The sequence below is a fragment of the Hyperoodon ampullatus genome, assembly GCF_949752795.1.
Source record: "Hyperoodon ampullatus genome assembly, chromosome: 9".
NCBI lineage: Eukaryota > Metazoa > Chordata > Mammalia > Artiodactyla > Ziphiidae > Hyperoodon > Hyperoodon ampullatus.
Window position 1 is genome coordinate 21,575,229 of NC_136922.1, and position 14,334 is coordinate 21,589,562.

General features: G+C 43.0%; 1 protein-coding gene across 1 annotated transcript in view; it reads left to right on the forward strand.

The window, feature by feature from the left end:
• Positions 1-14,334, forward strand: part of STK17A (serine/threonine kinase 17a) — a 38,596-nt gene that overhangs the window by 16,145 nt on the left and 8,117 nt on the right. Inside the window, exon 3 of the mRNA XM_079710892.1 lies at positions 6,134-6,278. Within this exon, the coding sequence (XP_079567018.1) occupies positions 6,134-6,278 (145 nt within the window). The remainder of the gene's footprint in view (positions 1-6,133; positions 6,279-14,334) is intronic.

Here is a 14,334-nt window from a genome sequence, read left to right on the forward strand (position 1 = left end):
TATTTGGGGTCTTTTGTGGTTCCATACAAATTTTAGGATTGTTTTTTCTCTGTGAAAAATGCCATTGGAATTTTGATAGGAATTGCATTGAATCTGTAGATCACTTTGGGTAGTACGGATATTTAATAATATTAATTCTTCCAGGCCACGAGCAGAATATCTTTCCATTTATTTGTGTCTTCTTCAGTTTTTTTCACCTGTGTCTTAGTTTTCCATGTATAGATAAATCATTTCTTGGTTAAAAACATTCCTAAGAATTCTATTCTTTTTGATGTTATTGAAAATGGGATTGTTTTGTTAATTTCTCTTTCTGATAGTTCATTGTTAGTATATAGAAGAAACACACTGATTTTGGTATATTGATTTTGTATCCTGCAACTGAAATTGTTTTACTTACAAATTTTAGAACAAGATTTTATATGTGAGAAAAAAAATTCAGAATAATAATCAACCTAAGATCACACCACAAGTAGCAGAGCCAAGATTTAGCCCAGGAGTGTGTGATTCCAAAGCTTTTAGCCGTGCACTGTGCACCTTTACTCTACCAGAGAGGCTAGGGAGTGCTTCTGAAGGAGATATTTAGCGTTATATACCAGCCATCATTGCCTTACTTGGGATTTTTCAGGTTGTTTGGACTGCGTCCCATGCTTTTCTGTCTGACTTCTATTCTACCTCATCTCCTGCTAGTACTTCTCCAACCTCACCCTGCATTCTAGGCACACTTTTTTTCTCTCTCAGTACTTAAAGATATCATTGCATTGTCATCTGCCTTGCATTGTTTATGACAAGAAGTCTGTGTTGATTCTTGATACCCTTGTATGTGTGCCTTTTTAAAGATTTTTCTCTTTCACACTGGTTTTCAGCAACTTGAGTATAATATGCCTTGATTTTCTTTGTTCATCCTGCTTGGGGTTTACTGAGCTACATGGATCTTTTAGTTTTTATCAGATTTGGCGATTTTTCGGCAATTATTTAAAAAGATATTTTTCTGCCCCCACCTCTCTCTTCTCGTTTCCTCAATACAGTGTGTTAAGCTGGTTGATGCTGTCGCTCAGGTCCCTAGGGTCCTATTTATTCTCCGCCCCACACCCCCGTACTTTAGGTGGATGGTTTCCATTTCCGTCTTCAAATTTGCTGATTCTTCTATAGTGTCTGATCTGCTGTAAAGCCTGGCCAGTGAAATCTTCACTATAAATATTGTATTTTTCATCTCTAGCAATTCCATGTGGTTCTTTTCATACCTTCCATCTCTCTCCTTGTTGTGTTCATATTTTACTTTAAATCCTTCAGTGTATTTATAATACCTGTTTTAAAGTCTTTACCTGCCAATTCCATCATCTCTGGGTCTGTTTTTATTTTCCTGTTAGTTGTGAGTTGTAAGTGGTGGCATTTTCAGACGTCTAGTGTTTTTTGGAAGGATGCCATATATTTAGAATGGCACAGTGCTGGGTGGATTTTATGATCTTCCACTAAAAGAATGGTGATGTTTGTTTTGGCAGGCAGTTAAATTACTTGTGGATCAGACTTACTGGGCAGGTCTAGGGCTACTTTAGCCTTTAATAAGGCTAAAATATGGCATTCTGGGGGGTCTGCTGAATGCCCCAGGTGCTTAGCATGGTTTTTCTACTCAAACTGGGTAAAATTCAGATATCTTATTCTGTCCTTGGTGAATGCTAGGGCTTGTTCAGCTTATGATTTCCTGGTAGTTCTTTGCCTGACCTCACAGTTTTATCCAGTGAATGTGCATATAAGTACCTTGTCTAAGACTCTGGGATACAACTAAGCAGATGTCTGCAGGTCTCTCTCTGTGTAGAACCCTCCTCCCTGGTCCTCTGCCTGTACAAAGTCCAGCTGCCTTAGCCTTGTCAAGCTCCCTTCCTACCTCCTCAATTTAGCAAGGCTGCTGTTCTGCTTGGGATCCTCCCCAGCCCTGTACCACATGCCGTAAATTACCTCCAAGTAGAAAGAGCGCAGGGTTCAGCTTGCTTGTGCCTCCACCTCAGGGATAATGGTCCTAATGGCCTGTTGTTCTTATGTCTGAAAATAGTTGGTTCATATACTTGGCTCATTTTCTTGTTGTTTATGGGTAGATGGCAAGTTCCGTACCATTTGGGTGAAAGGGGAAGTAGCTGCTTATCCTTCTGTGAGTGTACCAGTTATTTGTCACACCAACAGGCCCTTATACATGTGTCCACTCTGCCTGGGATGCACTCCTGCCATTCCATCTAGTGGATTCCTGTTCATTCCTGAAGGCTCAGAATGAGTGTCATCTTTCTAAGATTTTTTTTCTCTTTCCTTCCAATTAATTGCTCATTTGCTAAGTTATCAAATCACTTGATAGATAACTTCACACTCATGTGTATTTGTGCATACATATTCCTAAAATAATCTTTCATCTTTCTCTTCCCAACTAAAACTCAATTTATCTTTCTTGCCCTAGCACATAGCACAGGGCCTCTAACATTTGATTGATATTTGTTGGATTTGAATAGTTAGGGAGTAGAGATCCAAACTGGGCCTCTACATGGGATAGAAATGGAAATGCTGGTTTAGGTAGAAAAAGGAGTGTTTTGTGCCTAAGGTTGTGATCCAGCTAAGGTGCAAGCAGCCAGGGAAAGTCAGTTACACTTAGCTTCTAAACATCATTTATATGGCTCTGAATAATGTTGACAAAGAGATACTTACAACTTTCTGAGGACCACTAACTAGAAAACTGAAATTCACCGTTCTTAATATTTTATGTAAAAATCATTATGGTGTAAAAGTTTTTGAAAAGCCCTTGAGCTAATTGTTTTGTAAAACCCTTGAGTTAATTGTTTTGTAAAAGATATTTGTGTAAAAAGTTAAATGAATTCGTTTCTTTGTCATTTTAAAGTTGTGGAGAATAAGCACTGCTGGAGTAAAGTGTACTGTAATAACGCTGTGGAAGTCTTGCTGTAGTGAGAGGGAGACATAGCAAACTGTGCTGCTTGAGCACACACACAAAGGTGTGAAGCACCTTCCTTCACACACAAACTTCTGTGTGAAGGAAGGTGCTTTGTGCGAAGTAGTTGTTAATATTCTTGTGTTTTCTGTTACCATACTTGACAGATGCTTTTAACATCTCAAGTTGTTCCTTAGTAAAATTTTACTTGGTTCCATTAGTTAATATGACAGTTAGTTAAATGGGTCAGGCTTAAATGTAAGTAGGGTGAGATGATATGATGGTCATACGTTGTACCGAGAGGGTATGTTAAGTCTTACTGATCGCTCAAGGCTGGCTTTTACAGTTTTTTTATTACAATAGCCTGTATTTGAAGTACATCCTTGAAAATTTTTAGAAAACTAGTTTTGCGCTTCACATTTTGTGCTTATGTGAACTGCTTAAATTCTTGGGAAAACAGAGAGGAAAACCCTTTTGTTAAAGCGAGAATGGGTAAACGTCATAGTGGAAAGGACGAATAATAAATTGTTCTTAATATTTTTTTTTTTTTTTTTTTTGCGTTACGCGGGCCTCTCACTGTTGTGGCCTCTCCCGTTGCGGAGCACAGGCTCCGGACGCGCAGGCTCAGCGGCCATGGCTCACGGGCCCAGCCGCTGCGCGGCATGTGGGATCTTCCCGGGCCGGGGCACGAACCCACGTCCCCTGCATCGGCAGGCGGACTCTCAACCACTGCGCCACCAGGGAAGCCCTGTTCTTAAATTTTAGGTGAAGAAATCCTTGTATTTATGTAAATTGACCGATATTGAATTTTTTTGTGGGTGGTAGTGTTGAGCTGAGAGGCCCAGAGGACCGTAAATTGAGACTGGCGAACTTTTGCAACCAAAATGCATTTGTCTGTCTCAACTGAGGAAAATAGGCAGTTCTGAGTGTAGCCTTCATGTGCAGGGGACTCCATGGACTGCACGTCGCATCCTGCTGCATCTCTAGCTGCTGCGACTGAGTGGACTCAGCTCATGCTCACTAGCTGCCTGCTCACAGTGTTCAGCACTGCCAGGCTGTCACTGATTTACTCCTTGGTTTTGTTGTCAGTGCTCACCCTTTCCTTTCTTATGAGTTATGCATCACTTTAGCTTTGCCTGAATATGTGATGGCCATTTTACAGTTAATTACATAAAAATTGTTTTGATGCTTTCATGTATGGTTTTCTCATACTGTAATTAAAATATAATTGTCAGTTGTATAGGTTTAACCAAATGAAAATCTGAATCAGCCAGCGAGTTATTTTCTTTCACTCTCACCACGTACAGCTTTTCAGCTAAACTTAAATAGGTTCTTAGCTGACTTCGGTGAAAATTTTTGTTTCCTTTTATAGACAGAATTTGGAAAATAGATTGCCCTAACAAAAAAAAAAGGAAGGAAAGAAGGCTGGAAGGAAAGAACTAAATTATCTTATGAAAAGGAAACGAATGAGTAGCTTTTGTTTGACAGTAGCATGGCTGTTTGGAGTTGCGTATTTCACATTAATTTTTATAACAACTTCATGGAAGCAATCTAGTCTTTTTTTTTTTTAAGCACAAAGGAAAATTTGTGATAGGACATGAGCTGTCATTTATGGTAAGAACAAATTGTTAAAGTATGGAATTTCTGCTGAAGGGAAAGAAAAATTGTAAATAATTTGTTTCTTTTACTTGCAAAATTATTCAGAGGAAAAAAAAAAAACTGAAGCGCTTTGGCCAGAGGGTGGAAGAAAGTTTAAGTCCGTACCACTCTTTTGGTGAGCCTAGGTCATATCTACTGAAATTTCAAAAGCACATTCCTTTCACACCAGCAGTTTCATCCCAGTATCTACGTTGAAGACTACTTACTGACACAGGAGCTGACAGGAACCTTCACACACCTTCTCATCACAACATTGTTTATAATCATGAATAATCAGGAAAAAAAAAACCTAAATGTCCTTCAAAGGGGAATGGCTAAATAGACTATGGCTTTTCAATTCACATGGTTGCAGGAATTAAAAATTCTGAGGTAGGACTTCTCTGGTGGCGCAGTGGTTAAGAATCCACCTGCTGGGCTTCCCTGGTGGCGCAGTGGTTGAGAGTCCGCCTGCCGATGCAGGGGACACGGGTTCGTGCCCCAGTCCGGGAAGATCCCACATGCCGTGGAGCGGCTGGGCCCGTGAGCCATGGCCGCTGAGCCTGCACGTCCAGAGCCTGTGCTCCACAACGGGAGAGGCCACAACAGTGAGAGGCCCGCATACCGCAAAAAAAAAAAAAAGAATCCACCTGCCAATGCAGGGGACATGGGTTGGATCCCTGGTCTGGGAAGATCCCACATGCCCCAGAGCAACTAAGCCCGCAAGCCACAGCTACTAAGCCTATGCGCTGCAACTACTAAAGCCTGCGCCTTCTAGGGCCCCGTGTGCCGCAACTACTGAGCCCACGGGCTGCAACTACTGAAGCCCGTGTGCCTAGAGTCCGTGCTCCGTGACAACAGAAGCCACCGCAACGAAGAATAGCCCCCGCTCGCCGCAACTAGAGAAAGCCCGCCTGCAGCAATGAAGATCCAAGTCAGCCAAAAAATTTAAAAAATAAAAGATAAAAATTATGAGATAGATATAAAATTATCATCATGGAAAAGACTCTTAAGGCATGTTTAAGTAATTTTAAAAAGTAATAGAACAGTATCAGTTAGAATGTTGCCATTTATGTGTCTTTAAAAATCCAGAAAATTAATATTTTTGTATGCATTTAAATATATTTTAAAAATCTGGAAGGATGGAGTACACCTGAGTGATAACAGAGCTTCTAAATGTAGCTCTGGACTGGGGGAAGGGTCTTCAATGGAGGGCATTTGCTTTATTTGCATTATTTGCATTTTTTACAAAAACAATGTTTTTATGTATTCTGTAACTAAAAATTCTTGAGAATTTTTTTTACTTGAAAATATGTTCATATATTTTACTAGTAACGTTTAGTTCTTGAAGTTCTGAAGCTGATGTTTTTATTTAGCTTTGGAAATGCTAATCTGAGCTTAAACTTTTACTTAAATATTGGATTTCAGCAGGTAGATGGACGAAATTTTACACACATTCAAATTATAGTCTATGTAAATAAAGATACCTACTGTGTCTAAGTACTAAGAACAAAAAGGCTATTTTTAATGAGTCCTCTTCCTTTCTATTGAAAATGTGCTTCTCATCTTCTCTAGTGCTGCTGGGGGTGAAATCTTTGACCAGTGTGTTGCAGACAGAGAAGAAGCCTTTAAGGAAAAAGATGTTCAGAGACTCATGCGGCAGATTTTAGAAGGCGTTCGCTTTCTACACGCTCATGACGTAGTTCATCTTGATTTGAAGGTAAGAGCTGAATTACTGTACAGTTTTGTGGTTGCTGGAGAATGACACTCTAGATGCGAGATATCTCACAGTGGTTTCCTCCAATATTTGTCAGGTTTGTGTGTTTTATTAGGTAACAAGGGTATAAGAATTGAGTCATAACTTGTATCCTTAGCCAGTTTTATCAGGGAGAGAATGCATATGTGCATACATAGAAAGATAAATAGTAATACACTGCCCCGGAAATGGAGCTTCGAGGGTATTGCTGGGGTAGGTGAAGGCTTCCTGGTGGAGACAGGGCTTGAGCTAGACCTTTCCACAAAGTTAGGATTTAGATAGGTAGAGAAGAATAGGAGAAAGTTAACTCAAAAGAGTTAGGAATACTTGTGATGTGTTTGGACAAAAGTAAATGGAAAAGTTCCTCTGGAATTGAAAGATGACGTAGGAGATATTGAAAGTTGAGAAAAGGCCAGATTCCCGGGGTTCCCATGTCACGGAGTGATAGGTGATTTTTGAGCAGAAATATTTGAAAAGCAGTGTTGTGGAAAATTCGGCAGGCAGCAATAAATAAAATAAATTAGGGAATGAAAGCCATCAGAGGCAGGTAGATTTTTAATTTGAAATTGTCAAAGGAGGAAGGGAGGAAGGAAGAGAGAAAGTACAAAGGGTGGCGTCAGTCACCATCCTTTCAGGTGACGCGGACGCCAGCTGAAAGCAGGGCAATCGAAAGAGGAACTTTCATTGGCTAAAAAGTCCAGGGTAATTCTGGCTGCAGTTACAGCACTATTCATTCATCCAGATATGCCAGCACTTGGTTTTTCTTCAGTTCTCAGCTCTACCTCCTTCAAATGGCAATAAAATGGTGGGGAGTTAGATGCAACCGTTTTTTAGCCTCACAACTGCCCTGAGACTCAGCAGGAAAGAGCTGCTCTCAGGTCACTGGCTTGTTCAGAAGTCCTGAGACCCACTCAAACCAGCTTAGATCAACCCAGAAAGAATTGGTGCACTGGTCCAGGGTGCAGGGCTTTGATGGCCAGGCCAGTGCCATCGGTGTCATATGCACCCACCTAGAGGGGTCAAGCCCCGCTCCCAGCCCAGCTTTGATGTGGACTGAGAGTGGGGAAGGGATGGGTTCTCAGACCAGTTCCGTTTCTCAAAGACTAGAGAATGGGCGCTCAGGGGAAAAACAGTAAATGTCCACCGCAGGTATTCAGAGCATATTCCTTCAGGCAGCTGAGGAGAAAAGCATCTAAGACCCTTGTTGGTTTTCCCATGGTTGCTTCCCTATCAAGTCCAGGTGGGGCTTTGTGGAAGTGAGACAGTCCTCTAGCACAGAACACACCCCAGGGACTCCGGCGCCTTATCAGCCTTGTCAGCCGGAGGAGAGGGGGTGAGGAAGGAGGGTAACCCGACAGGGCCGAACCCCCGGACCCCAAACCACTTTCCTCTCCTGAACTTCTGCGGCCTCGTCTCACTCACCTGCCCATCCACCCTGACCCCTGCTGTCGTATGCTTCCAGCAGAAAGGAGACGCTTTCGGCAGTGGCTCTCCAGCTTTGACCCAGGTCAGGGTCACCTGAAAGGCTTGTTAGAACAAATTGCTGGGCCCCAGCAAGTTTCAGATTCAGGGCAGGGCCAGGTGATGGCAGTCCTGCAGATGCAGGTGCCACTCAGACAGCTGCTGCTGGATGGCACACTCTGTGACACCTTATACACACCATACTGTACACGTACCATACCGTACACATACCGTGCTGTATACATACCGTGCTGTATACGTGGCAGTGTTTAATCTCTTTTGCACGAAGGAACACTCAAGGAGGAGTGTGCAGTGTATAACCAGGAGGTGACTCCGTAAGTAAACTTGATCAAATTCCATTTGAAATTAGATGGAAAGGTAATAGGTCCTCCTTCAAATGCTAGTTTCCTACAGAAAAATACAGGGGAAAGGAAATTATTTGGAAACCTTCTTGTTCTTTTCTGAAAGATGCCAATATTTCATTAACAGTCCTTTTTTTCTCCGGGACACTGATTTCTTAGTATAGTGTCTAAAGTGGGCGGTTACAACACAGTAGAGTATGGGAGTGATAGTGCCATTTTTTGAAGGCAGGTGTGGACATGTGTGCACCCACGAGCAGTCCCAGCAGGCTGATGCTGCAGTGGCCTTGGAGATCACCTAGGTGAAACCCTCAGAGCATACGCAAGGGAGCTGGGGCTTTGCTTTTTCCCTTTAGTGCATCGTATGCATTAGAAATTCAAAGATCCTGGGTGCGGGACACGGCCACCGTGCTTCGCTCGGGAACACTTGCCAGGAAGAGATGGTCTCTGCAGTCCAGACTTCAGTGGACTCAGACTTTAAGAAGCCTCAGTTAGTACCAGCCGTGAGGAAAACGTCCCCAAAGTAATGTCTGTGCTAAGCCTTCTCTCATGTTTGCTTTTACACACTTAACTTTGTAAAATCATACATTTATTTCTATGACGTTTTGCTAGTTTTATGATGTAAAAACGACCTCCAGGAACAGAACACCAATTTAAATAATATTGCATCTATAGGAAATGAGCTTTCGATTATGACAGCTCCACCTACGACATTATTCAGAAAAGGAGCTAATTAGGTAGCGAGTCAGACAGGTTGCCAACACCGTGTGTCATGCATCTTTGATGTTACCTGAAAGAAGTCAAGGGTGAATTTTAAGTTCTTGAGTACCAGGTTCGACTGTGTATTTACACAGTGAGATTATATCCCTGTCTCCCTAATACACTCAGTATAAATTGTATCCTTTCTCCCCAGTGCACTCGGTGTAGAATTCTTTCCAGCTTTAATAGAGGCTTTGATGATGGGCCTTGGATGTTGGAAACAGGACTTTCCATGTTTCCTAGACCCAGAAGAGCTAGAGGACCAGGTGGCCTGGAAGGTTCTCAGCCTGTCTTCTGCCCTCACACTCTGCACACATGCAGTCAGACTTGTTTCTCAGTGAACTCTGGAGGGGAAAGGTTGGAGATGGGGCTGGAAAGGCAGCAGTGCAGACGGGAATGATTTCTATCAGAAGGTCATTTCCAAGTTGACTTCCATGTCCCCCGTGAGTCTGGACAAAGAGAGTCTACTGTCCTGCATCTTTTAACAACCGTCTGCCCAGTGGCGATTTGTGTATAATGCTGACTCTCAGTCTCTATCAGAGCTTGAAAGACGAAGCTATAGAGCTAAATGTGTTTTCTTACGTTTTAATTCTGTGAAAAGTGATAACCCCAGTATATATGGGAACTTTGAGTCAGTAGACCATTTATTCCCCATTATGGTGAAAATGGGCAATTCTTGTCCCAGAGACAGAAGTTAGTTAGAATAGCTATTATAGTTGCCTCTTTGAAAAGTGGTAATTGACAGAACGGGAAATACACTACTCAGTCCGGTCAGACCCCAAACAGTCCGTTTGCCAAAAGACTGATTCGCTGAAGACTCTCAGCCAGACGCAGGCAGGCCTCGGAGATGTGGCAGGTTTGCTTCCAGACACCACAGTAGAGTGAATATCGCAATAAAGCGAGTCACACGATCTTTCCCAGTGCCAAGGTCACTGATCACAGATCAGCACAGCAAATATAATGGAAAAGTCTGAAATACTGTGAGGATTACCAAAATGTGACACAGAGACACAAAGTGAGCAAATGCTGTTTGAAAAGTGGTGCCAAGGCTTGCTCGACGCAGGGCTGCCTCAAACCTTCAATTCGTAAGAAACGAAATAGCTGCGAAATGCAGTGAAACAAAGTGCAGTAAAACGAGGCGGGCCTGTATCTTCAACTGAACATGGGAAGTTCTTTGAGGAGTAGCAGATGCAGATGTTGGGCTGTTTATGCATCTACGAAAATTGGAGACACTGAAGTGTGTGTGATTAAGGGAGAGCCCATTCCTTTGCACGTAAATCATGGCAGGACTGACGAGTCTCAGTAACATCACCTCTGCCAGAGTCAGGACAAGCTCAAGTCTCAAAACCATCTCAGTCATTTGGTAGCTAGTCATGGGCGTAATGGCCTGCTTTTACATCAGTCAAGGGGAGGACTGACCAAAAGGGGCACAAACAAATCCAGTCTTAAAATCCAAGGCTGTGTGTGTTCCGATGGTCTTGTACTGGTCACATCTTCCAACGGTTCTGTGCTAGGTATTCAGTCATTAAACCCGTCCACCCTGTGATATGTGTAATGGGAAGTGGAGGAGCAGACCAGGCATTAGAAGCTGGAACTTTCCCATCTGAGGTTAAATTGGTCACTGATAGTTTAAGCGTCAGTGTTTTACTGGAAAGAGGGGTAACAGGTAACATTTCTAAACAGTTTCCCAAATTTATTTAGACAGGATTATTAACCTATTTCTGTACTCTGACCTGGGTTTTAGTGCATAAAAAGTCAATTTACTTGAACTTTCGTGGGCTGATAAAATGTTCCTTAAAATGCTGTCCATGGTACCTTTAGCCTTATTGAGCAGATTAGCCTCAAGTCTACAATGATCTCATCCAATGGTGATTGCTCAGTAAATGGTAAATAGATTATGTACAGAAGTGAAGATAGGGCTTCCCTGGTGGCGCGGTGGTTGGGAGTCTGCCTGCCGATGCAGGGGACACGGGTTCGTGCCCCGGTCCGGGAGGATCCCACATGCCGCAGAGTGGCTGGGCCCGTGAGCCATGGCCGCGGGGCCTGCGCGTCTGGAGCCTGTGCTCTGCGGTGGGAGGGGCCACAACGGTGAGAGGCCCGCGAACCACAAAAAAGTGAAGATACCCAGATAAATAAAAGGATTCCCCCACGAAGCTGAGAAATAAGGTTTTAGGAGCAGTTCTCTACTCCCAGTTGTCGATTTGGGACAGTTTGTACGTTTCCCATTTATTCCACTCTCATTACCTCTCTGTGGACCTTGTTTTTTTCTCTCTTACCACTTGGGATGCATGCATCTTAAATAGAATTAAGTATTGTGAGCCGCAGCCTCTGTCATGAACTGGATTCCATAGAAAGGAGGTCTAACTAAGCTGTAAATTTAAAGGTACTTATCTTTGTTTTTAGCACATATTTTCAGAAACTGATGGAGATTATAGTCTTATATTTTATTTAGAGGAGTAAGGTCTACTTTAAAAACATACCTGTGGGGGCTTCCCTGGTGGCGCAGTGGTTGAGAGTCCGCCTGCCGATGCAGGGGACGCGGGTTCGTGCCCCCGTCCAGGAAGATCCCACATGCCGCAGAGCGGCTGGGCCCGTGAGCCATGGCTGCTGAGTCTGCGCATCCGGAGCCTGTGCTCTGCAATGGGAGAGGCCACAACAGTGAGAGGCCTGCATACTGCAAAAAAAAAAAAAAAAAAAAAAAAATACCTGTGGTCAAACCAGGGCACAGTTGGGCGAGAGGACATAATAAATGTTAACTGTGAAGTTCCAGAAAGCTGCAATTTTATGAGACGTGTGTTTTTTCTAGCAATCTCTCTTTCAAGGGTTTAATGTCTCTCACTTTGGCAGATTATGGATGCTGTGACTAAGCCTTGATTGCAAATACTAAGGTAACCTTTTAATAATTTGGTCACACTACTACAGAATTTACTACATTACCACAAACCAACTAGCTTTTGCATAATAACTAAAGAAAGCATTTCCCATGGAATGTAAAGAGTAAACAAAATGTAAGGGAAAGATGTTTAATCTACTTTAAGGGAACAAATGGTATTTAAAAACATTCCCAGAATGAGCACGTCTTGTTAATCACAAATGAACCTTAAGAAGATCTGGTGATTAGCAGTATTTCTCTTGGTGTTTTTGATGTACTGGGAAAGGCAAAACATGTGCAGTGATGAATGTCTATTCAGAGTCAGACTCCTCTCATCTAATTTGCCTCAATGATGTTTGATTGTACTGTAGTATATCAATAATGTAATACAACTAAAATTGCCTTGAGAAGTCTGGGGCCTCATAATCATGATGTTACATAGGATTTTTTCCTGAAGAAATAGCTAGAAGCTAAGTAAAAAAGAGAATGTTGGCTTTATAAGGAAGTTTATGTTACCAGAACCTCTGTAGTTACTTTGCCATTGAAAAGAGAAATTGATTCTAACACTGATCAGTTGAGCTTCTCAATCTTGGATGGGGGGTGCTTTATCTGGTTTCGGTATTTATAACCATTGAGCACGCGTCTGCAGTGGAAACTTCTACAGTGACAGCAATTTGTTGTTTTGGTTTTTCATTCAGTTTTAAGTTTTTACTGTAGCCAAAACTGTCTGTGATTTAAAAGAAAAAGACAAAACAGGTTTTTATACAAAATTAGAGATGATACTGAGCCACAGTGTGGTTGTTTGACTATAGGCAGAAAAGTCTTAGTTATTTTGATGAATTTGTTTTCAAAACAAACTATCATTCCATAATTGCATAGTGATAGTAAATTAGGACAGTGGGTAAGAGACACTAAGAATTCCCTGACCGTTTCTTGGGGTGTCATTGCATCTTTTTTTTCTCCTAAGGAGTTTAATGCTGCACCATCAACCCAGTGCCACTGGCCACGTGGTGCTTTAGAGCACTTGGAACGTGGCTTGTCTGAACTAGGTTGTGCTCAGAGTGTGAAATCCACACCAGAGCTCAAAGACTTAGTGTGAAAAAAAGTAAACTATCTCAATAATTCTCCCTATTAATTACATGTTGAAGGTATAACCTTTTAGATATATTGAGTTAAATAAATACATTTAATTTCACCTGTTCCATTTTACCTTTTGTAATATGGCTACTAGGAAATTTTAAATTACCTTTCTGTAGGACAGCACTGGCTTCAAGGGTATCAGAAGATATTTAAGCCAAAACAACCTGTACTAGATCTCTTAGCCTTTCCATTTGTTTTTCAGCCTATTGGAAGCTAGTTTTTTCTCCCACCATTTTACTAAAAACTACCTTCTCTGAGTTCTTTCATGGTCGTCATTCTTCCCCTTGTCCATCTGATGGCGCTGTTCTCCCTGGCTTTCCTGCTCTAATGGTTACACCTGGGTTCTCGCTCTCAGACCAGTGTTTCTCCTCTTTCCTGACTCTTGCTGTTTACCCCAAAACGTAGTTATCAGCCATCCTGCCTCTCGGCCCACTTCTCTTCTTGCTGTACACTCTTCCTCTCGTTTACTTCCGTGCTTTTAGTCTTTCCTATGTGCCGCAGGCCCCCAAAGCCATGTCCTTGGCCTTGCCGTCTCTCCAGGCTGAATTTCCAGCTGCCCTGGCTGGTCCTGAGAAAGTTGAAGCGATGGTCCTCTCTGCGGACCCCGTGTGTCAGTCAGCGAATGACACTGTGCCCTCTTCCTGCCCGTACACGGCATCAGTCACGATGGCCGGTGGATTTCGCCTCTGTTAGGTGTAAAATTTCTTTCCTTTCATTCCATGCTTCATCATATCTTCCTCACTCTGTGTCTCTCCCTCTAGAGACTTTTAAAAACAGGCTAAAGGCACGTTTTTCAGAAGGCTGTTTCCAGCCGCGTGGTTGTATTTGACAGTCCCTTGCACATCGTGCTGTGTGCTGGCTCCCCTGTGTACTTTGGCCTGCGGTCTTGTCCTTCCCTGGAATGTCCTCCGTCCCTCCCCTCGCACTGCCTTCTGCCAGGCACTCCTGAATGGCCCACAAAGCCCTGCGAGTCCTGTCCCCCAACCCCATGTCCTTCCAGCCTCACACCTGCCCCTCACCTCTGTGCTCGTCTTCAGCTCGCAGTTCTTCCCTCTGCCACACCCAACCCCGAGAGGCTGCGCCGTGACTGGCTCCTTCCTAACATTGGTTTGCCCTCAAATATGCCACCTCCGGGAAGCCTTCCCTGACTGCCCTGGAAATAGCATCCGCACACACACATGCCTGACGGGCACTCTCTCGCTCCTTCCCCCACTCTGAGTTCTCTGTAGAGCTTAAAACAACCTGAGGTTGTATTATTTATTTGTACTTATTTGGCCCTATTGGAATATAAGTCTCCAAAGGAACGGAGGACTTGTTTTCTGCCATTTCCTCAGGTCACAGCTCACTAGGCAGTCAGTAAAACTTTGCGGAATAAGTGGTGAAATCCTTTTTCCCCGTCAGGGCTGCTGCCGTACCTCCTCGGGAACCC